A 24429-nucleotide genomic window follows, 5' to 3' on the forward strand; every position below is an offset into this window, starting at 1 on the left:
CCCGTATGTTGGTTCCACGGTGGGCTTTTGCCTCCTTGGCTATTCTTCTTCGTATCAGTGGCTATGTCAAGTCCATGTGGGTATGTCTCACTCTTCCTCGTCCCAGTATGGTCTGTAAAGATGGGGTTCTCTATACTAAAGAAATACATAGGTGAGCAGGGGACCACAGAGGGTTAAGTGGAAAGAGGGGACAGAGATGAGGGTGCTGTTTACCGTGTTCTCTCAAGATATCCATCACTGGAACCATGGAGGGTTTCCTTCCCCATGAGATGCGTCCACTGAGTACCACCCCCAGGAAGACTATTGGGTAGCAGCATCATCACCCTGGCCTCTTGGGAGGAGCCTCCCCCATGAGAGCATTGACAATACCCTGGGATGTGTTACAGAGGACACAATCCAATTGAGGAACAAATGACTTACCCCTGGCAATGTTCTTTCTGATGGATGTTCCTCCCACTGATTCCTCATCGCCTTCCCACCCTACTCCTCTGACTGTGAGTGAATTTTTGATTACTTCTCTCTTTCAACGCCCTTGCAGTTATCTATTACTCAAGACGGCAGAAAGAGAGAAGAACTAGGAATTTAGGCAACGGACACGGTGCGTGCAATTTATACTATCATCAGCATCACGTCCGGATGTAGGAATGGCAACTGTCAACAGACATAAACTATGATGCCGCACAGCGCCCCCCTGCTGTCGAAAAATGTTCAGAGACTGCAAATCAGGATATGAATATAACAAAGATGATGATAGCCGGCCCCCTTCCTCAAGGCCCTGTCCTAAGGCCACACTCTGAGCCTGTCTGTAGCTGGATGGAGCACCTCTCCCTGTAACTTCTTTTGGGCTGCACCTCTAAAGGAATCCTAAGGACTTCCACTCACCCTGTTAAGCAGCTATGGAACGCATTGCTCCATCCGCCTTCCTTGACTATCCCTGTTTAAACTGCTCTCTTCTCTGTTCCGCAATGCCTATCTGCATCTTCTAATCTAGCACCAACAGCATTACCTCCATATTATGCCTGGTAAATACTGCTCCTCTAATGCTCTCTAAATTCCCTGCCCCAAAAGAAGATCAATAGCTTACCTTTCCACACTCTCTTCTTCGAAATGTGCTGCCATTTCGTGGTGTACTTTCCATCTGTGGAGCCATTTCGTTTTGTATGCTTTAGAGCGCTTTTCTGCAAAATATGAATTTGGGCACGTTTACAGTCCTGTCATTGATTTATAAATCTGGGCACTTCCAGCTTATCCATTGTTGTCTGTCTGCTTGGCCGCCTGGTGTGATTCGACTGTGGCATAGTGCATCTGACCCTCTCCCCGCTTTCCTCTGCCCTCCCCCTTGTTCGCTGCCCCCATGGTGCTCTCTGTCTCCCCTATCTTTCTAACTGTTTTTTCATCTCCTACCCTCCCTCTCTCACAAAGTCTGGAAGGAAGAATCTAAAAAAGGCACTCCTAAAACCCAACCCTGGTCTGCCTATCCCAATCACCTACATCAATGCTTCATCCAGACAGACTATCACTGACATCCTCTTTGCTGTTCCTTCAACTTACCTATGGTCCTCCCATATAGTCTCTGTCCTCACCCCTTTGTCCTCCTCACCCATTACTGGCGGCACTAGATGGGAAGTACTCTTGGCACACTTTGCATCTTCCAAGTGCACCATTAAAGTCTATCACAATGGCATTATCATGCCCCAGGGCTCTCAGCTCAACCTTCGTCTTCTGGACAGGCACTGCACCCATGCACCCCCTTGCAAATCTTTTAAAGGGGGCATCAGCTTCACTTAGCTACTGTCAATTCTCGCTCTGCTATCAAACACTCCTCTGACATCTGTCACCTCCTCGAAGACCTTGACGTCCTCACCCTCACTGAGACATGGTTCAAGGCCAGCTCCGTCACTGCTTTTGACACTCTTCTTCCTGAGGGCTACAAGATCATGTCCAACACCAGATGCTCGCGATCTGGTTGTGGAGTAGCTATGATCTTCCCTGAGTGGGTGCCTGCCTCCATCATCCCCACTCAATCCTACTCTTCCTTTGAAAGCCTAGTCTGCAGGCTGTCTGTCTCCCCTTCTTTCTCTGTTACTCTCGTACCATCTACAGCCCCCCCGGTCCTTCTGCCCTCTACCTCTCTGAATAGTCCGACCTCTCCTCCTCTCTGCTTAACTCCTCCCCCAAACCTATCTTCCTTGGGTCGGGGACTGCAACATCCATCTCGACTCCCCTGATGTGGCCACCGCTCTCTTCCGTGACCTCTGCAACACTCTCTCCCTCACTATCCTCCCCTATGGCCCAACCCACTCTGCAGGGCACACCTTCAATGCTCTCATCTCAACTGACATCCCTATTTCCAAACCCCTCACTATCCCTCTCTCATGGTCTGACCACTCTCTCCTCTCTTCCTTCCTTGACCTCCCCTGTCCCCAGTGCCCCCCGCACTTCCAGTCTCCTTCTCTGTCATTCGACCGATGAAGCATGTATCAGTCGCTGCTTTTGCTTCCTCCTTTATCCCATTCCCGCCCCCTTCTTTGGACGCTCCTTCTGACTATTCTAACTAACCTCCATCTCTCTATCACTAACACTCTGGATATACTTTCCCGTGTGATGAGGATCCGCATGAAGCCTGCCACCAAATGCAACTCTTGGTATGACTCTGACTCAGCCACTTTGAAACTAAAGTGCAAAGCAGCAGAGCGGGGGTGGCAGGCGTCTAGCTCATCCCCCGACAAACTGGCCTGCCATCTACTCCAAAGACAATACTGTCTTGCCATCTGCTCCAAGAAAAGAGCTGATGTCCAATCTCTGGAGCCACCAATAACATGGCTGAACTCTTTAAAACCTGCAACAAACTTGCCAATCCTACCGCAGTCTCCTCTTCTCCTCCTCCCTCCAAGGCCTTATGCTCGGCACTTGCCTCCCACTTTTCCTCCAAAACTCTTGACATCCTGTCCTCTCTGTCATCTGCCCACCCCGCCTCCCACCTTCGTTCTTCTCTTTTGGCTCCCCTCAAACTTCCCGATACTCTCCTCCCTCTCTCCCATTGCACCAGATGAGATCTCTAGAGTTGTCCGCTCTATGAAAGTGTCCTCCAGAACCATCAAAGACAACGACGACACTCTCACCCATGCCTCTGCTGACCTCTGCAACCACTCTTTTGCCACAGACTCTTTCTCTCAAACCCTCGTGCCCCCTCTCTAAAAAGCTACCTGCTGACCCGGCTAACTATCAACCTATCCCTATCACCCCTTTCTTGGGCAAACTCCTGGAGAGGTTGGTCATCCCCCAACTGACCCTCCACACTGAATTGGCTGGCTGTCTCCATGACCACCAGTCCAGTTTCAGAGTAGCCAGTGGCACTGAAACTGCTCTCCTGAATACCCGAGAAGACCTCTCTAATCTGGACTCTAACACTCCTTCTGTTCTGATCCTCCTCGATCTTTCCTCTGCTTTTGACACTGTCAACCTCTCCATCCTCACAAACCGTCTCTGTGATACGGCGCTCATACAACACACCAAACCTTCCATCTGCAAAGGTGATATCTGCCCACCCAACATCATTAAAGACAGTGTTGACTCCTTGGCCCCACTTATCACAGCCTTCATTAATGCATCATTTTCCTCAGGCATCATCTCTACCAGCCTCAAGGGAAACTTGTGTCCGTCCCCTGCTCATAAAACTTTCCCTAGACCCCTCGTCCCCTAACAACTATCGTCCAATCACGACCGTCCCTTTCCTCCTCAAAACCCTTGACAAGGCCGCTCACAATCAAATCCGGCATTTCCTTGAAACCCACTCCATCCTAGGCAAAAGGCAATCAGGATTTCGCAAAGGGCATGGTACAGAAACTGCACTCCTAGACTTAAAGAATCAAATCACTAAAATAATGGACTCTGCCAAACCATCCCTCTTACTACTATTAGACCTATCAGCCGCGTTCAACCTCGTAGATCACAAAACTTTCACCTCCCACCTCACTAACTAAGCCCACTTCTCCACCCAGGCCACCTCCTGGATCACCTCCTTCTTAGAAGGAAGAGCAATGAAAGTCTTCTCAGGCATAGCTAACGCCGCACCCACCACCATCCACTGTGGTGTGCCTCAGGGATCGTGCACTGCCCCTACTCTCTATAAACTGTTTACCAAACCCCTCTTTAACAAGCTTGACTCCCTCTGCATAGTTTACACAAACTATGCCGATGACACTCAAGTCCTCCTCCCACTTATAGGCTCCTACGACCATGACTCGGCAGCCCTTGTCCAAATCTATTCCACCATCCAGGCTTGGATGGCCACCAAAGGTCTCCGTCTCAATGGAGACAAAACCGAAATCATCATCATCGCCCCAAAAGTAACACTGAACAAACTGAACCCTAAATACGACAATTTCATTATTGAAAACACCACCATTCCAGTCTCCCCATCTGTCAAGACACAAGGCGTATATCTAGAAGTCACATTATCCATGGACAAACATGTCAGCGCCATTGCCTCTGCCCACACCACAAAATGTATAAATGCCGTCAAACCTTTCCTCACTAACCAAAATTGCATCTCAATCGGCAGAGCCACCATTGGTGCTAAGCTTGACTATTGCAACGCTTTATTAGCAGGCAACTCTGCAAAAAATCTAAATTGACTTCCGACAGTACAAAATAACATGCTCAGAACGGCCCTCAACATCCCCAAGAGAGACTACATTTCCCAAGCTAGGAGAGATGGCCATTGGCTTCCGGTTGATGACAGAATGACTTTCAAAACTCTTAACATTAACCCACAAATGCCTCAGCCTATCTGCCCCCCACCCTACCTCTCCGAAACCATTAACCGAGAGACCTCCACATGCCCCAGAAGGACACCCGACTCCAACCAATTTAACATACCCAAAATCAAAAGGGCCAAAGCAGGAGGTATAAGCTTCCTCTACCTAGCCCACAAACTTTGGAATGCCCTGCCCAACACCCTGAGAGCCGAGACCTCCCTTGCCACATTCCGTAAAGGCCTCAAAAATACTCTGCTCAATTGATCCACCCGATCTCCTATTGCCTTCCTACCCATTATCCTTTTGTGCTTTCCCTGATTCTGACACTCGTAACCAAGTATGCTTCAATAAATGCTATTGTACCTGCAATTCCTTACTCTTGCCTGTAACAGCCTTGCGCCACTGTAAGCAGAAATGAATAATGCCTGTTCTTGTCACCTGTAACAGATTCCTCACTGTAACAGCGCCACAATGCCTCTGGGCTGATGTGCACTTTAACAAATGCTAATAAATAAAAATAAATACCCTAGGCATCACAGATAGGGAACTGGCGTGGTGTACCTCTTTCCTCTACTAGACCCTCCAAAGTGCAAATGGGTCATTTTCTCTCATCCACTTGACTCTCTACCTTACACGTCTCTCAGGGCTCTATCCTATTGCCATGGCTCTTCAACATCTACCTGGCACGTCACATTTCCAGTGTTACGCAGATGACACTCAGCTCTATTTCTGGCTGCCTTCCCCTACCTCCACCTACTCCTCCTCCTCCTCCTCCTCTCCTCCTCCTTCTCCTCTTCCTCCCTCATACCGGACTGCCTGACTGCTATTCAGGCATGGTGCTCGGCCAATGATCTCTGCCTCAATGCCAGCAAGACAGAGATCCTCCTCATTGGGATGCCTGCTCCTAGTTTCCCCCTCATTCTCTGGTCAGACTCCTTGGGTCCCCCTGCCCCCACCCACTTGTAAGGCTAAAAACCTTGGGATCATCTTTGATTCCACTCTCCTCTCCACACATCATGGACCTTGCCAAGAAGTCCACTTTTCAGGCTTTCTACCTTTCCTCACCTTACCCCAGAAGCTCAATGTCTCCAGAGCCCTGGTTCTCCCTATGCTTGACTAATGCAATGGCCTCTTCCTCAATTTTCCTCTTTCCTCCCTTCGCCCCCTCCAACTAATCCAGAATAGGACTGTGAGACTTATCATTGGCCTCAAGCCCAGGGACCGCATCTCACCAGCCACAATATCTCTTCCCTGGTCCCCGGTAGATGAAAGGATCAAATTCAAGACCCTTTGCATCCTCCACAATGCTGTCTGTGGCCTGGAACCTCTCTACATCCTGCTTTATCTTCTGAAATACCTCCAAGCCAGAGCCCTTCGGTCTTCTGGCGCCAACTCTCTGTGGGTCCAACATTTCTCCAAGCAGAGTGTGGGAGGTACATCCCTCTCCTCGGCTGGTGCCTCGCTCTGGAATAGCCTTCCTCCCCCCTCAGACTTGAGACATATCTTCTTAGTTTCAAAACCTTCTCAAGAACCTCTTCGCCTCCCGTGCTAAACTTCATCTGCCGCTGGACTGGAGCTTGTTCCCTTCAGAGTCATACACGGGCCAGGCCACCTCCCACCAGGCCCCCCCCCCAGCATCCTCTGACAGCACTTGCCCTTGGGCTCCCTTTCCGGGACTATGTTAATGTTAAAGGATATTTGTACCGTGCACTATCACCACCGGAGTGGTCCCCTGGCGCTCTGGCGGCTCTGAAAAAGGGAGGGGGTGAGTTAGTGGGAATGAGCTGGAAAAGTGCAAGATAGCAGTGATGTGCTGTTGGCAGCCTCAGTCCAGTGGGTCCGTTGGCTGGGCCTGGGGTGTTTTACGGTCGGTAGTCATTGTGTGCTGTTGTGCAAGTCTATGTGAGGTTTGTTTTGTTGTTGCAGTGTAGTTAAGTTTGTGCGGTTTGCTGCGTTTAAGGCTTGTGGTTGTGTTTGGTTCGAGTTTGGGAGGTGTATGTAGGAGTGAAATTGTTAGTGTGTTGGTTATTGATTCATGATTGCACGCTTGCTCTAGGCTTGGCAGGAGAGTCGTATGTCAATCATTGAATTACATTTCTTTCTAGATGCGACGCAGGCTAGGTTGAAGATTCCATCTAAGTGCAGCATATGCTAACATTTACAATTTTATCTAGATGTGGCGCATGCTAAGTTTAGGAATTCCCGCTGTGTGTGCACATGCTAACTTTTGCAATTCTATCTAGATGCTATCCCAACTTAGTCCTCCTGTCCACGGCACTCCTTCTCCCCTCCTCTTTCCACACACACTTGGTGCCTCGGCGCAAACAGCACTTTTTATTTTTTTTAATGTTGAAGCCTGTTAAAGTTTTACAGGTCGGTGCAACTTCATAACAGCCTTTCTCCAAAATTCTGGGGTTTTAAGGTTATGCCAGTATTCTCATTTAGGGAGCAGTTGCATTTGCCATATTTCTTTATCGTTAGAACCTGTGCTTGTGGGTCATCTTTTCAGGTGAAGATGAATAAATAGCTGCGTCTCTGATGGGAGGGTGAGCCTAGAGAATCCCACTCCACCAACCCCCTTGGAAGCACATTAGGTAGCGGCTGGACCAACCCGTCCCCCTGTGGCTCGCTCCCTCATTCAAAAGCATAAGGAATTTCTTCAACTCACCACAGGGTTTATGGGGTTCTCAAAGTCTACTTGCTGTTCCGTTTTTTGTGTGCATTCATGGTTTCCAAACCCATCACTCTTCCTTAATTCAAAGTTTTTGAGGTTCATGAACCATATATAACCCCGGCCCAAATGGGGTTAATAAAATATAGAGAGACCAAATAAAATATAGAGAGACCACAAGACACAAGAAGGGGTTTAAAGGTGTTCATTTAATGTGTGTGCTTACTAATGGACTTACCTGAGTGTGGTATGTTCCTCACTATGGGGGACATATGCAACCTTGAGGCTGAAGGACTCCCCTGCCAACCAACGGGGACATTGACTGAACTGGAAAAAACATTTAACGGTGACAGTTGAAAGGAGGGGGTTGAAGAGGAAGATAGAGAAAGCAGGAAGAGAAAGAACACTGAAAAGAAAGACAAGGGCTGTGGTCCCTGGGGCGTTGTGGGCCCCCCCAGCGCCTTCTTTAATGAGCCGGGCTGCATCTGCCAGCTACAGCCCAGTGAGAAGTTGGGCCCCAGGCCGTGTGTGCAGTGCGGCCTGGCAAATACTAATGCCCGGGCCACGTGTGTGGCGGTTCCCCGAGTGGGAGCAGGGCCTGGGATGCAGAGGCCCGCCTGGCAGCCAACCCAGGCAGGCCAGCAGAAAAGAAAGACCTAGGCCGAGTGTGCGGTGTGGCCCAGGTGAAGATGGCACCCCAGTCCGGGGCCGCGCGTGGTGGAAGCCCGAACCGGAGCATGGCCTGATGGCTACAGGCCACCCGTGGGCCGCTCCGAGCGGCCCGGAGGTGAGTGGTGTCCCTGTGCGGCACGGCTGAAGAAACAATATGGCTGTGTGGGAATAAGCCCATCCGCCCTGTGGCCAGGGCGGTGAAGAAAAGAAGATCTCCGACAGCAATGGTGGGGAGCCAAGGAGAGCATCAGCCCCACTGGGCGGCCTGCAGGCAATCCGCTCTCCCCTAGGCTCAACGTGATGTGCGTTGGCTGGGCGCTGACTCGGCCCAGGTGGGCGGAGTCCAACAAGGACTTTCGCCCCTGGGAAACACTGTGACTGAGGAAATAAATTAAAGGACTTGCAAGGCCCTGGAACTTCTGTTACCCTGCATTTTCACTGCCACAGAGGAAATATGGGTTTGTAAGCCAAAGCATGGACTCAAGTGCTCTCAAAAACCTATGAGAGGAATTTGCACGAGTGCACCACCACGGGGGAAATTAGGTCTTCAACAGCCCATGGGGACACTAGGGCACTCAAAGCCCAACCAAGACACAGGGCTGCCAAAGCCACCAATATGCCCTGTGACAGCCACCCGCAGCAGAGCGGGGGTCGGAGTGCATGTGTGCAGAAGGACAGTGATGGCACCAACAGAATGTACTGTCATTTACTGACTTTGTTTTATGACTGATCAATGAGGACTGTGGCCCATCTCCTGAATTAACACCTTTTGTTTGCAGGTTGCTTAGCACCCCATCAGAGCAGCTGGTATGGGATGGCAGGGTGATGTCAATGGGTCAGTTCCTGGTCCGGAGTATTTAGAATATTGAGCATTCCAGGGCCAGGGAAAATAAACAGTGGCTGCACATAGTTTTCTGTATGTTGTGTGTTCACAGAACCAAAACATAAGATTGTGTCTTTCCGCTTTCTTGACTGTCACTTTATCTCTCCCCTTTTCTGCATTATGGCTGCTTTCTGGCACAGCCTTTTAGTGGTTCTAGCCTGCTTTGCAGTGTAGAGGGTTGAGACAGGGCTGATAGTGTGGAAATGAGTGTGAGAAGTAGCTAGGTAGATACAGGCTCTCCTTGTGGGCTGTCTCACCTCCCACTCCCAGGATCCTGACATGTCCCTTGCAGCACAACTGGATATTTCTCTCCTTGTCATGACCCTCCTCAATCGGATCTCACCATGTGCTCATTCATCCTCCCAACTTGAGTCTGATCACGTCAGATTGAGGCCTTTCCCTGTCTTAAGCAATATGGACCCTGTCGAATCTGCACTGTCTTTCCCTTGTGTTGAATGTCTCCTATCCCCTCGTCCCAGTGATCCCCTGCCTCCCAAATTCTGTCCCACTTCTGCCATCTTCTCCTGATGTTCACGTTCATCTTCCCGGCCACTTGCTCCTACCACCTCTTTCTGATATCTTAGCAACCTCACCCTTACCACCCACCTGCTCCTTCTGCTCTGCCACATCCTCTGCCTTTCTTCACCACCTCCTTCAAATTGTTCTGGCTCCACCTGATTCTGAGGATCTCTTTTTGAAGTTTCCACCACCTCCTATCGGTCCCTAGAACCTCTTTCTCATGTTTCATCCACCTCCTCCTCCAAGCATGTTCTCCTTGCTGCACTCCTCCTCTCCAAAGTTTTTTTCATGCACCAACTGCGCCCACAGTCCCACATCCCTCCCTCAGATGCCCACATTGTTTGACTGGGGGCATTGGTTTATGTAGCTTGATGTCCCATCCCTGTGGGATGGCTTTCTTGGAAGGTTTTGCAGCTATGTAATTGAATTGGTGAGGTTGTGGGATTGAGTGGCTTGATAACTAAGAGCAAAGTCACCTTGGGACCAGGCAAGGCTTTCTGTGGTCTGAGGGAGTTGTGGTGCCAGCCTGCATGTTTTTGCAAACTTTGCTTTGTCTGTATTTCTGATTGCTGCAAGTCCTTATTCCTTAACGTGAATGTGCCAGTGTCTGTTACCCACTTTGCTTTTAGTTTTAAATCCCAAGGACAGTGTCCCTCCATGTTGCTTGATTTCATCTTATGTATCAGTCACATGCTTTAAGAGGGGCATTGCCTATACCTTACTTTCTTTTTCAATGTCTCTAGGTCCCAGAGTTTTAAATAGCTAGGGTCTGATAATTTGCTAGAGTGTTTCCAGTTACTATTCCCCAAACAATTTATGGGAACTAAGTGGAGGAGACCATGGGGTCCCCTGTATACCTTCTCTGGGCCCATTACAATTGAATAGTGGGGGTAATATCCATGCTGTGAGTCACCCAGCTAGATTTCAGACCGGGGACTTCAGCTAGCCCACCCCCCATTAAGATGTCACTGCTACAAGCCTTTTTTGCAATGCCTTTAAACCATTGATACACAATTGAATGCCAACTGTGGGTGCTTTCCGGATCTTGAGTGGGTTTAAATGTAATACAAACATGTGGCACAAGGGTCTATGGACAACCTTAATTGAGTCCCTTTCATTCCCTGGTCCTCACATCTTGGCAGCAGTGTTGACATTGGGCCTCTCCAGATGTCTATTTTATTCTGATTGTTTAAAACACGAAATGGGCACAAAGACATACATCTGCTGTACAAGTGCCCTTGTAAATGCAAGGCAAGATGTAGTGGTTCCCACAATATCTTTAAGTTCCTTTCCTGGGGATGAGTGTATTGAGGGTAGAGCAACCAAATGACTGTTAGTGGAACCACTTATCCCCTCTTGCATTTAAAAAGAAATGCATTCTGGATGGTGTTGCCTTGTTTGGTTCCCATTGAATATATTGGGATTCACACCTGGTACAAATGATTTGTTAAACAGAAACCCAGAAGTGGGACATGTTGTCCAAGACAGCTGGTACCATGCAGTGACCCCCAAATTGCAGTGCTGTTCCCAGATGCTATTGGCAGTCTTAAGTTTGGGTGTTCTTTTGATCTGAATTCCCTCTTACATCTTGTGTAAACCCAACCAAGGGACTTTATTTTAGTGCCCCTCATTCAATGTATCATCTATATACCAGGCCCACGTTTTTATATTTTCCATGAATGGGCTGTCAGTATGATACACAGACAGTTTTTCAAACTCTGAAACATAGAGATTTGCTAGACAGGGGCAAAAGTGGCACCCATCGCCGTTCCTGTAGGTAGTGGAGTGAATCTTGAGAGAAACGAATCCCCCCCCTCGAAATACCAATGGTCCTGATCCTGAAATTTGCAGAAATAGCCCTCACCAAGAACTCCTTTATGTGTGGTAAGGGATATTATGAACAGGTATTGGGAACATCGATGGGTATTGGAGGGGAGTGAACAGCAATAAAAAAAACTTTGTAACCTGGCTTAATGAACAAAACAGATTTTTGACGTAATCGGAAAAGATCATCTGTTCACTTATTGGATCTAGAGATACAGACGAAAGGAGTTATCTTGGAGACATCTGTATATAAAAAAAGAAAAACCTGAGGATCGATGCCCCATTATTCGAAAAGGTTGAAAGGCCCTGACACCGTCCCTGGGTAAAGATAAAGATATAAGCAAAGCCTTGAGGAAGCTTTCTTTCCAGTCTCCATTGTGCAATGTCCACTGACATACATGCCACTGTCCACCACTCAGTGCCTCAGGACATCTCTTCAAAGCTCCTCAAAATGCGAGTCCCAGAATCGAAAGGGAAAAAAACAGGACTGCGTAACCTTTTCACACATGGTTATTGGAAACTTGAGATCTCTGGCTTTAAATTTCAAGCAGATCCTTGTGGCAGGTGTGTTAACCAACTGAGCTAGCTGAGTAGTATATATCTTCTATGACATCCACCATGCAGGGCCGCGTTCAGTTCTGATGGGACCAGAGTGTGCATTTTGCTTTCTGCTTAGTTACAGTTTGTGGTTTGCATGTAGTAGGTTTTTTTGGGAGGTTCCATATGAAAACGACCAATGACAGATCACCTACTTTATATGAAAATGTTCTCTGTGGGGCTGTTTGGTGTTTCTTCTGTACAAACAAAACAAAAAAAGAACACCACCTACATTCCATGGCCAACAGAAATGGGAACCGCACCAATTCCATCTAAGGTAGTAAAAAACCTGGGAGTCCTGGTGGACAACACCCTAACCTTAGAACCACAAATAATTGCAATAATCAAGAAATGCTCCTTCCTCCTTCACACAACAAGAAGAATCTTACCCTTCCTCTCCTTCACCCACAAAACACTCACAATCATCACCCTCATCATGTCAAGAATCGACTATGCAAACAGCCTCCATCTCAGGATACCAGAATACCTCCTGAAGAAACTACAACAGATCCAAAATGCAGCAGCCAGACTCTGCCTCAAACTATCCAGAAGAGACCACATCACTCCAGCCCTAAAAACACTACACTGGCTCCCAGTAAAATACTGCATCACCTTCAAAACAATGTGCATAACACACAGGGCAATCAGTGGACAAGGAGCCAAATTCCTGCAAAAGAAATTAACAATCCACAAGCCGACAAGACTCCTCAGATCAAGCAACAAAATCCATCTGGAAGAAAAACCATGCCTCATGAAAAAATGTGCATGCTCCTCCTTCTCCCACTTAGCCGCAAAAACCTGGAACAACATCCCTAAAGACATAAGAAACACCAAAGACCACCTACAATTCAGAAAACTACTAAAAACTGGCTCTTCAACATCACAGATTGAAACTGAAAAACCAAACGGGGAAAAACAATGAAAAGGTTGACAATCTAGGACGACAATGACAACATCCAATACCCAATAAAGAAACTCTTACTACAAAAAGAGAGACAACACTAAGTCTAATAGGATACACACGACATCCATGAGGACAGAACTCAACATCCTTAGCCAACTCCCAGCGAACAACCATCACCCACGCGATAAATGCTACTATAGTTCATACCTGTATAAAGTTGGGTGAGCGTTGGTGCCTGCCACACCATCTAAGCTGTGGATATTGGCAGGATCATGGACGAAGAGAGTTGTGAATGAAGACAGACGCCGCGCATGGAGATAATTGCAAGTGCTAGCATTGGCAAATTCCAAAGGGGGTAGTAGCGGTAACATGAATGAGCAACCGAATAAGAGGGTGAAGCTGAGGAGACCTAACTCATGGAGGGAACAAACCCAGGCTTACAGATGCCACCCCCTACTAAACTAAATTGGGAATACTCTCTGGGCTAGACTGCAAGGGACGCACAAACGCCTGCCCGCCCCACACACAAACAGGTGCCACGTAGACGGCCGGTATACAACTTGTGCAAGGTTATGCATCTGAACGGATGCCATATGGAAAAGGGACTGTGAGCGTCGCACAACCCTGTTCTGGACGCAGACACTGTGACACTCACACACCCCACCGAATTAGAAATGGGGAAATGTAGCGCCTCACTTATAGAGAGCAATGCCAATTAACCAACCCACTAACAACTTCACCCTCTGCATACACCTCTCAAACTCTAACCAAGCACAAACCTACAACACAGCAATCCGCACAAACTTCACTGCATTGTAACAACAACACAAAGCACACATGAACCACCACAACAGAACACAACGTCTCCCACCCCAAGCCCAACCAACGGAATTGCGGGCCGAGGCCGCCAACAGCACATCACTGCTCTCTTGCACTTCTCCAGCTCATCCCACTAACTCCCCCCACGCCTCCCTTTTCTTTCAGAGCCGCCAGAGCACCAGGAGACCACTCCGGTGGTGATATTGTGCGGTACAAATATCCTTTAACATTAACGTAACATTAACAAAAAAAAATTAGAATGGAATGATTTCTGGTAGCACTGAAAAGACTGTGAGGGTGTATGTTGTGCATATAATGGTGGAATTATGCAGGCTTTTCAATTCTATAAAAATACGATTTTATAGCCCATTTCAATATCATTTTAATAGAAGATGAAAGACAGTGGCAGCAGGTTCTGCCACTCTGCGAGGCCTCGGTTGGTCTGAGTTCAGCACCAGGTCTGGCAGATTTTCTAGTGCTTTTTGCCTGATTATGAGGCCCCGCAAAAATGCTGCACTAAATGCAATATTGTGCTTCAAAACTTGCATTTTGAATGCCACCAAATATTTCATCCCGCCATATCCTTGAGGGTCTGGTTAACTTTCTCCAACTTAATAGCACTCATTTTATTGTCCTCAGAAAGTTGCAAAGGGGAGAGGCGTGTCATGTTTGCAACCCAGAAACCACACAAGTCTGCAGCACAAGCATTAACCCATTGGTGTATCCTATCGGCATGCTGGTAGGATAGATCATAGCATTTTGCGCGTGGGACCCCCACATCGCAAGAACCTGTCCCTTGCCAGCGATGCAAGCCTCATATATAAATATATAAATTCAAAGGTTGAGACATTGAGCACCGCTGAATTGAGAAATAGCAGCTAATATAACAGTGCTTAGAAGTGGGAGAAATCTCACATGAAGCGCTATATGAAAACCTGATCGTATTATTATGTCAGACCCCACAGAGTTCTGTAGAGCACATGCCACCGAACTGCCTGGAATGTACCATCCAAAGGGGTGGGCGTTAGAGGAGGGGTGTGGGATGATCACTCTCCTCCAGATACACCCTCCCCCCCCCCCCCCTCCCATTCTGTCCACTCAGATTATGTGCCATCGCTTCCCATCTCGTTACCCCTTGCCCCCCGCCCCCCTGCTGTTGTAATTCGCTCGCCCCATTTGCAGATTGCACGTTCCGTTGAAGGCTTCTGTCCCCGCCCCTTTGCTGGCGTGGGACTTGCCCGGCCAGGTGCACATAAACAGTGTCGAGGCTGTGACTGGGGCACACACAGAAGCACTGGGTGTTCGCTGCTTTCGCGACCGGCCGCGCTGTGTAGAGGTTGGCAGTCGGGCACTGAGCTGGTAGAGGGTTGGGGGCAGAGGTGGTCGTGTGTGGCTTCATTCCTTACCGCCCCTGTACTTTATGCTACTCTGTGCCATTCTGGGGGACATGGTCGTGCCCACCTGTGACCCTACCGCCTGCCTCGGTGGCACACCCTTCCCCGCCGCCCTGCTGGACGTGCACGTCCCACATTGATTCGGCGCTGAGCACAGAGTGGGGGCAGCCAGGGGAGATGGAGTTCTGGGGTACCCTGGGCGAAGACATCAACGGCAATTCACAGCTGGACCGCGCTCTGGAGGAAGGTAAGCAGCGTGGACCCTGGCAAGGGGTGGGTGAGGGTTCACTGACATTCTCCTCCTAGCCTGTGAACTGATAAAGCAGCCTGGTGGGTCGGGCGCTTGCTGCAAAGCATTTTTAGTCTCTGTTGCTCACAGCATTTGGTTTCACCCTTTACCTCATTAACATGTGTGTATGCGTGTGGGGGCGGGGGGTGCCTATGTTTCCCACATGGCCAAGCACTGGCTGTCCCAAGCTGGGCCGTCTGTAGTCCCCCGACCCTCTGCTGTCCGTGGGATGGAAGCGCTGTGCTGTCTCTGTTGTGGTGTACGTGTTAGTGTGACCTCGGGGTCGACCCCTCACTGCACAGCAGCGCCCTGTTCAGAATAACTAAAGGCTGGGTGCGTTCCCTGTAAGGTTGGATGCCACCTGTCCAGGATTACACCGGGGGCTTTTGGGGTGGAAGTGTGCATGTAAGAACAATACATTTGATTTGAAAAAAAGTTGTGAATTAGCGCTGGCATTGGGCCGGATTTGTCCGGATCTGGGGCAGGGTTCGAAACGATGTCGTTCCTGCGAGGAGAGAGGCGACCCTTACCAACACGATCACTTTAACATCTGATCACGGTCGCTGCGAAATAACTTTTTAAGATTGAACTCTATCGGAAGGACAGCTTCTCGGGTGTATAGTGTGCGCAATGTTTATACTTTGCTGGCCGCGTTGTAGTAAACGCCCCCCTCCCGTCCCTGGTGTGACCCCGCAGTAAATAGTGTCTATTTCCAGCACCGATTAGGACAATAGGAGATTTGGGAGAAACGTGTAGACAACAGTTTGGCTCAACTTTTTTCTACGCTTGCACTCCACACCTCCCCTGTCTTTTTCCTCATACAATTGCCTGCTTTCTAATGCACCAACCAAAACAAATCTGTCTACACTCCCCGCCATGCTCGTGGCTCGGGAATTCGGTTACTGGAATAACAGGTGCGCACTCTTTATTGGTGGCCACGCCCTTGTGTTGCCAGATCGCACTTTTTGGCTGTTGTTTTCAGGTCTCCATGCCGGGCTCACACCCTGCACGTCTCCTTTGGCTTCAGGCGCGGTTTTCCCGTGTTTTGCCGCCCCACCTCCTCTCTCGCTCGGGGAGGGGTTATGGAGGCAGAAACCTTTTGCATAGTGAAAATATGTATTAACTTCCTTTAGAGCAGCCGGGAGTTTAAGTGTTTGGCAGGTGCGGGTTTGTTTTGTACCGCCTCCCGAACCCCCGGCTCGGGTTTCAAGCATGTGGAGAACGCTCGCTTTGGCACGCATGCACCCACGTACAGCTGGATTTCTTTGTTTATATGTATCGGTATGTTTACTTCTTTGTAGTAGTGTTGCAAACCCTGTGCACCCCGCCCCCTAATGCACAGGGTCTCGCAGGGGAGGGGATCAGTTTCTTGTTAATATTCAGACGCTCAGATTTGTTCATTTTGATAACCGCTTCCCGGATAGCGCCTTCTCTCCGAGGCATCTTCAAAGCGCTAAAGATCAGCTGTACCGTCTGCACGAGGAATGGGTAAACATGCTATTAATGTAAGTGATCTTAGAGAGCATTTTGACACTCTCACGCGCAGCAAATGCCTCCCTGAACCATTGGTGTTTGCGACGCCGAGACCAGACTCAAGGAGTCTTGAAAGAAAGGTTTCAGGAGACGGCGCACGCATCCTCTGGCGCCATTGGAAGATGCGAGGGCGCTGTGCGCATGTCTGCAGGCAGCTTAAAGGGGCATTTAGCCGGTCCAGGCGAACATGCCTGCAGCTTAAGTGGCATTTAGGCAGCCCATGTGAACATGTGTGCAGTTTAACAGTTATTTAGGCAGCCCAGTTGAACATGTGTGCAGCTTAACAGGTATTTAGGCGGCCCAGGTGAACATGCCTGCAGCTTTAGGGGGTATTTGGGCATCCCAGGTGAGCATGCCTGCAGCTTTAGGGGGTGTTTAGGGAGCCCAGGTGAACATGTCTGCAGCTTTAGGGGGTGTTTAGGGAGCCCAGGTGAACATGTCTGCAGCTTTAGGGGGTATTTAGGAGTCCAGGTGAACATGCATGCAGCTTTAGGGGGTATTTGGGCATCCCAGGTTCAATTGCCTGCATCTTTAGGGGGTATTTGGGCATCCCGGTGAGCATGCCTGCAGCTTTAGGGGGTGTTTAGGAGTCCAGGTGAGCATGCCTGCAGCTTTAGGGGGTGTTTAGGAGCCAAGGTGAACATGCCTGTAGCTTTAGGGGGTGTTTAGGCATCCCAGGTGAGCATACTTGCAGCTTTAGGGGGTATTTGGGCATCCCAGGTGAGCATGCCTGCAGCTTTAGGGGGTGTTTATGTGCCCTGGTGAGCATGCCTGCAGCTTTAGGGGGTGTTTAGGAGCCCAGGTGAACATGCCTGCAGCTTTAGGGGGTGTTTGGGCATCCCAGGTGAACGTGCCTGCATCTTTAGGGGGTATTTTGGGCATCCCAGGTGAGCATGCCTGCAGCTTTAGGGGGTATTTGGGCATCCCAGGTGAGCATGCCTGCAGCTTTAGGGGGTATTTAGGCATCCCAGGTGAACATGCCTGCACATTAAGGTGGCCCTGAGCCGGATGCCTCTGGCAGGCAGTAAGGAAGAGGCCCTGCCACCCCTCTTTCAGGTATGCATAAGCAGGCCCTTGTGTTTATGCGTCCCCCGTCTCAAGGGTCAGTGCTTCATGATCCGTGTGCCACGCCTCATGGGTGCCCCTTGTGCACAGGGTGCCTTCTTCTGTGCCCAATACACGACATCATTGCCTTATGCGCTTCTATGGTCTTCCGGAACTCACCATCTCTTGGTATTTCATTGAAGCGCCAATTCTTACAGCGGGGCGTTCTCCCACCTCGTGTTTCGTTCATTGAAATGAGAATGGTCCCCTTTCGTTCCTCGGTCCTCTGCGCAGAGTGCAGGGGTTCTGAACTCCAAAGATGCTCACGTGTTGTGTGAGCTTTATAAACTCGAGCACATCTCTCCGGGTGTAAAGAGCTGTAGCTATTTGGATGGAAATAGAACAGTGCACGGGGCCTGGGCGGACCTCAAAGCCGGTATGCTGCTCCACCTGTGCGCTCACTGTCCTTTAAAACAATCACGACTCGTTCTTCTCGTTGCCTGGCAACCAACTCGCTGCCTTTTGAAGTTTGGGCACACGTTCCTGGCAGTTTGTGTCCAGTGTAGGGAGGTGTGGAGCGGGTCCTTGTCACTGCAGGGACCTTTACGTTTCGGGTACTCTGGGTAACTTAAGCATGACCTGGCATTCCGTAGGCTCAAGGGCACCCGACTTTGGCTGACTAGTGCCCCTGCACCCGCGGCCTCTTCTATATTCCCACCTTCCTGTGCCTCCAGCTCCATCGCTCTTTGTGGTGGGGTTCACCCTGGGCGGGGCTGCACAGAGGCTGAGTTGGGCTCTTGCCAGGGCTCTCGGTTTCGGTGGCACACGCGGGTGACGTCCCTTGTTTTCTAGAATCCTTGCTAAACTCTTCTGCGAGGCGTGGATGGGTCTGCTACTGTACCCACGCAGCATGCCCACACTGACGAGTCCCACTTGGGTGGCATCAGGTTGGTACACCATACCACACAGCAAGCCACGCCCCGCTGGCGTGGAAGGCTACTGGCGAGCCCCGTGTGGCGTGGATACGGTGGTTTCCTCGTTCATCAGGTAGCCGACAGGCAGCGCCAAGAGGCCATGAAAACGGCACATGTTCCGCTTTGTAAACGCCACATAACAAAGGAGCGATGAATTCACGCCATGCCCGGCCACGGCCCGGTGCCACCCGCATCCCTGACCCCATGGAGATGGACTACCCTGTGTCCGACTCTGTCCCAGCCCTGCCGGCCCGGCCTATGACTGACTCCCCAGGCTCCCAATGGATAACTGTCCCGGTTTTCCAGGATGCCCGCGTGCTTCTGGTGGGACACAATGCCAGACTGCACAACACGGTTCGCTCCACACAACGTGTGACATGTGTACACCCCCCACCCCTCCTCCCAAGAGTGCGCAGGCCCCAGCACAGCTATCGTGTAACCAGGTGCACCCTGGCAGCAAGGCTTTCGGCTCACGCTCTGCAGGGAGCAGAGGGAGCCGCCTAGGGCCATGCACGCTCCGATCTGGAGAGATAAGCACAGGTGCCGATCTAAGCTGGGGTCCAGGAGACGGGGCGGGGGGGGGGGGGGGTGGAGGCCCCGCCCACCAGACTAGTATCACGTACGCAGGGAGGTGCAGAGGCGGCGAGGTAGTCTGGGCATGTTGGACCCTCAGCGTCCCACTCCTGGCTCCCTACCGACTCTCTGCCTGATCTTGTGCGCAGGAGCGCACTGGGAACCAAAAGAAGCCCTGGAAATACGTTTTCAAAGAGGTCCAAAATTAGACATGTTCACGAAGCACAAACCATTTCCTACTAGAACATTTGGGAATAAAATAGGTTACCACACAAAAGAAGCCTAGGGCACAAAGGCCTACCGGGAATTCTCCAGAGTTCCCTATAGGCCAGTCCACCCCTGTCCAGGGGTGGACTGGGAACCAAAAGAGGCCCTGGAAATAATAATTAAAAGTGGCCCCATATTAGACATTTTCAGCAAGCCCAACCCTTTTCCTATGGGAACATGTGGAAATAAAATAGGTTACCACACAAAAGAGGCTCTGGGTGCAGAGGCTACCGGGAAATCTACAGAGTTCCCTGTAGGCCAGCCCACCCCTGGGAGTAGCCATGGACTGCCTGGATGGGGACCAAATGTAGTCTGGCTTTTCATGATAATATCCCCTTTGATCCCCAGTCACGGCAGGATTACGCCCCATTAGCATGGAGTATCGCGGGGGATGGGGTGCATGCGGCGCAGTCTGTGCCACAGGGATCCACGCTCCGCTTGGCTCCTTTGGCCATCAAGTGGGCCTTTTCATGGGCACCAGACCCTTAAACCATCAACCATCCTGCTGAACTCCCACTGGGGGCGGAGCAGGAAAGCTGCCGAACACAGATTCCATGGGAACACGCCAGTCACCGTAAGCCAAAGACTGAGTGTGCAGCTGAGATGGAGGGCAATGGCTGTGGGACCCATCAATGATGGGGAGTTAGGTGGTCTGGCTCGGGATAGGGACTTTTGGCTGCAGAAGGTTTCGTCGAAGAAGGATTCATCAAATTTTTGACAACAGATTTTGCCCCAAATATATGTGGGGGAGGGTTTAGTCAAATACTTAATGTAGGTGTGTTGAGGGGGGAAGGCTGTGGGTGTGTCCCCCCCGCATGTATTTGCGGCAAAATCGACCAGTAAAAACAAAAAACAAGGAAAGGTTTTCGATCATATCACGTAGAACTGTCTGATTGCCGATTGGTAGAAAATATGGCCACGCATTGTACCTAATCCCCATTTCCTCTCTTCAATGCCTGTCCCTAGCAAGTGGAATATGCTTCCATCTTAGATGCAAAGCACCCACCCTCCGCCCACTATATACTGGCATCTGCTGTGCCCAGGGCGGCGCGTGCAGCGCGGCACGTCCACAGTGTTTACTGCGTTGGGTTCGACTCGGTCTACACATCCCCTTCCCAGGCACCCTGAGCACCATGCCATGATGGGGCAGCGCCCTCCCAGCCCTGTCGCCTCGTCAAGACATGGTGACCCTAATTGAAGATAATTGGAGATTGGTCTCCACCAATCCGACCATTAGCCTGGAAATGGCAGGGGGTCTCCAATGAACACAAGCTGCTCGGTGCAATAGAGAACAGAGCAGCGGTATTCAAACTTTTTCCTACCATGCCCCCCCCCCTTGAGTAAAAAGGGCCCTGAACCTCCTAGGGGTCCCAAAGGATGTCCATGGGGTGTCCAAGGCTCTTTAAAATACAAGTAGATTGTCTAGTGCTTATATTTTTCTATTAAAGGCAGCCACTTTAACCCTTTTTATATTAAAAACTGTCATCTTAATCGCTTTTTAAAGAGTCTGTGCTCCCACCCTGGTCATCCTATGGTCCCCTGGGGCGGGGGGGCAGCCCCCAGATTGAAGACCACTGCTATAGAGTTTCTTGGAATATTATCTGAACTGTGCTTAGGTTTCCAGACATGGGCATCCACTGAACATGCCAGGAACCCCTCCCCCCCGCACCTCCCACAAGACAAATCTGTGCTGCAGTGCCTCCAGCCTGAGGCTTGCTCTGGATGTCATCCTCCTGTCTGGGTCAAAGCCTTAAGATTTAGGGTGTAACTGTTGGGCTGTCCTCTCATCCATTAAGCACCACCCCACATATTTACAGGAGACTTGAAAGGATCGTCCCAGCTACTCCCTGAATGTTTAATTTAAACATTTACATACGATTAGAGGGTTGCGATTTATAATTCCCAAGTAAGGTGCTGTGTTGATCCTTACTTAAACAATACCATGAAATGTATTTCATTGTTGACACAGTTCTGCTATTTTATTTTACACGTTTGATGGATTTTATCTTAATAAACTTATTTTGATTGATTGGCTAAACAATAAGCAACCTTCTGTGGTTGGTTGAAAATCATAATCTTGGCCACTCAATTCTGGATTGTTTCGCGCTGTCTAGACTAATCAATGCAATTGGATTTTACAGCATAAAATAGCTGATTGCATGATTTCGGAGAAGTAATGGGAACCCACTTATGCTTGATTCAAGGTTATTTTTCACAAATCTTTACATTTGGTTATAAAATGCAAAGGTATCCGTTGAGGCAACTTTCCACCAACATGTGTTTTGTGCACTTGCCGCTACTTCAGGGTTGGGGCCATTATAGATCTATTTAATAATTATAACTGTTGCCATTGCTCAGATATTCCATATTGAGTTACATTAAGTGATATGTACAGACACACACACACATGCGCACACACAAAGTTTCAAAAACGTAAAAAGTGCGATAACAAAACATGAGTGGCGAACATGTGGTTAAAAAAGAAACCCATTAATAGGAAAAAGGGTTCCGAACACAAACATATGTACAGTGACTAAGGAGACTTAATTCATAATACGTTTAGATTGCATTGCAGTAATCTCTGCTGAATAATACATAGATTTTTCATTTCCTACATTATTTTCTTTGTTATATCATAAATTCAATACCATGTTGTATTTTTTTTAATATCGCCACCGCAAATGTTTTGATTTCTCATCTCGCCTATTTTCTTTTGATATTCGTATTCCTTAATACATGTACTGCAGTGTCACCAATGGAATTGATAAATAGTAACCGGCCATATTTTAATTGGTTGTGCTATATTTTTAGATCATTTTAGACCTAATTATTATGTGTTGTCTCCTCATAGGGTAATTAATGATATGTTTCGCCTATTCACCAGCTGCTTAGTTGAGGCTTGACTTGGTTTTGGGCATCATTATGTGGACAGTAAAACTAATGGTAAATTCAGTAGAAATCTCCTTGTATGTCTTTTCAGTTGGTATGTCCCAACTGGAACCAGTGAAGTGGAATGTCTTACCTCTTCGTGATTATATTTCTCACTCTATATATGGCACGAGGCACTATAGATCAGGGTGTTGCACCTGCAGGAGAGGCTAGAGCACAATTCTAAATCTAATTGCATTATGTAAGTGTCCATTGTTCTGTTGAACTAAGCTGTGAGTGATCTTATGCAATGCGCCCTGATACCTACGGGTCTGGTGCACAATACAAGTAATCAAACAAACAAAACCATACTGTAGCCCACATTTTGGTAAACTTCCAAATGGTACACTCCAGCACCCTAGATCTTACAAAATCGGTTTCCGCAAGATAAAGGTGGGCGATAGGCCTGAACGAGGTGTACAATTCGCCTCGGCTTAGTAGCTTAAAGCGCCTATATTTCAGAGTGCTGTACCTGTCGGATAGCAAACTGAAATTCTTAGTCCACTACTTGTAGCCCGAGTTGTGGTCAGCTACCATAATGTTTCCTTATAAAAGAAAGTTGTTTAATAAGTTTCTTACCCAAGAACCAGGTGGGGCGTCGCCTATGATGTAGGTGGCGTGTTAAGGTGAATTGTATAAACGCCATTCGTGGGTAAGTACACGGCTATGTTCTGGCATTGTGTGTTTGCATCAAAGCATGATAGCACGACTTACCACATAACGTGACGGCGTTACCGCCTAGTTAATTGCGTTCCATATTGGCCCGAGGTCTCGGCCCAAAGTGTTTTTGCTCACTGTTTTCCGTTTGTATAGTACCATTCGTAATTTATGTTGGTTGACCGATATGATGTCAGATACCATAATAGTCTAGCGGGACATATTCACTCCAACACACATTAATGCGACAACACCACATACCAAGTGACGTCACTGTCATTCCATGGCGGCCAAAGCTTTCCTATTGGTTATTTGTGATGCCTGTAATGCTATTGTTACGTTTTTGTATCTCTATGTGCACCTGTGTGCATAACTAAATGTAACTCAATATGGCTCATCTGAGAAATGAACATGATTTTAATTTGTAAATGGATCTAGAATTGACACAGCCGTGAAAAAACAGAAAAGGTGTGAAACGGGCATTTGTCTGAACAGAAGACATTCATTTGGCAAAAGCATGGGAGCCCCTTTACTGAGAATGAACACTGACATGTGTAATGGTAAGGGCTCTAATCGGGAGGGTCCACAGCCATGTTTTAGCTCCCTGCGTGCCTTTCCCAGAAGATAAATATCCATTTGCATATCGATCTAGTTAGGGCAAACAAGCGCAGACCTTCAAGGTGATTCTGCTGTGAAGAAGAGTGCCATCGGCCACCTGTTTCCTGAACCTTGTTGGGTCTCATCGGTGAGGTGAAGCTGAGCCTCTCTAAAGCACAGGGAACAGGGGTTCCTGCCTGGATTACCGCATGTTCTTCGAAATTAGCAACCGTGTGGGAGACCCTAAAACAGGTTCTTTGGCTTTGTTCATACTAAGTCAAGGGGTTCCCATGCTTCAAAAAGAAATGCTTTTATTTTTTATAAACAAATGTAAGCATTGGTAAACTTTGAAATAATCTTGACTGAGTTAGATAACTTCTGATAAGTCATGCAGTCCGCCAGCTTATGTTGGAAAGTCCACCTTTATTGTTGATCGCAGCTTGAAAGAATTCATAGGTGAGCGGCGCAGATTTGAACTTCTAGGCAATCACAGAACGTATCCATTTCAAAGACTCTGATTGGGC

At 48.8% G+C, this 24429-nt stretch overlaps 1 protein-coding gene across 3 annotated transcripts in view; it reads left to right on the forward strand.

Moving 5' to 3' along the window:
* The window catches only part of HAP1 (huntingtin associated protein 1), a 252919-nt gene that overhangs the window by 168931 nt on the left and 59559 nt on the right, over positions 1–24429 (forward strand). The window contains exon 1 of one of the 3 annotated variants that reach the window (XM_069634510.1): positions 14856–15290. The exons of the other annotated variants lie outside the window; for them this stretch is intronic. Coding sequence (XP_069490611.1) covers positions 15221–15290 — 70 coding nt within the window. The 5' untranslated portion in view covers positions 14856–15220. Of the gene's footprint in view, positions 1–14855; positions 15291–24429 lie in introns of those variants that run through there. 3 annotated transcript variants of the gene reach the window in all.

The sequence above is a fragment of the Ambystoma mexicanum genome, chromosome 13, assembly GCF_040938575.1.
Source record: "Ambystoma mexicanum isolate Mex_15411 chromosome 13, UKY_AmexF1_1, whole genome shotgun sequence".
Taxonomy (NCBI): domain Eukaryota; kingdom Metazoa; phylum Chordata; class Amphibia; order Caudata; family Ambystomatidae; genus Ambystoma; species Ambystoma mexicanum.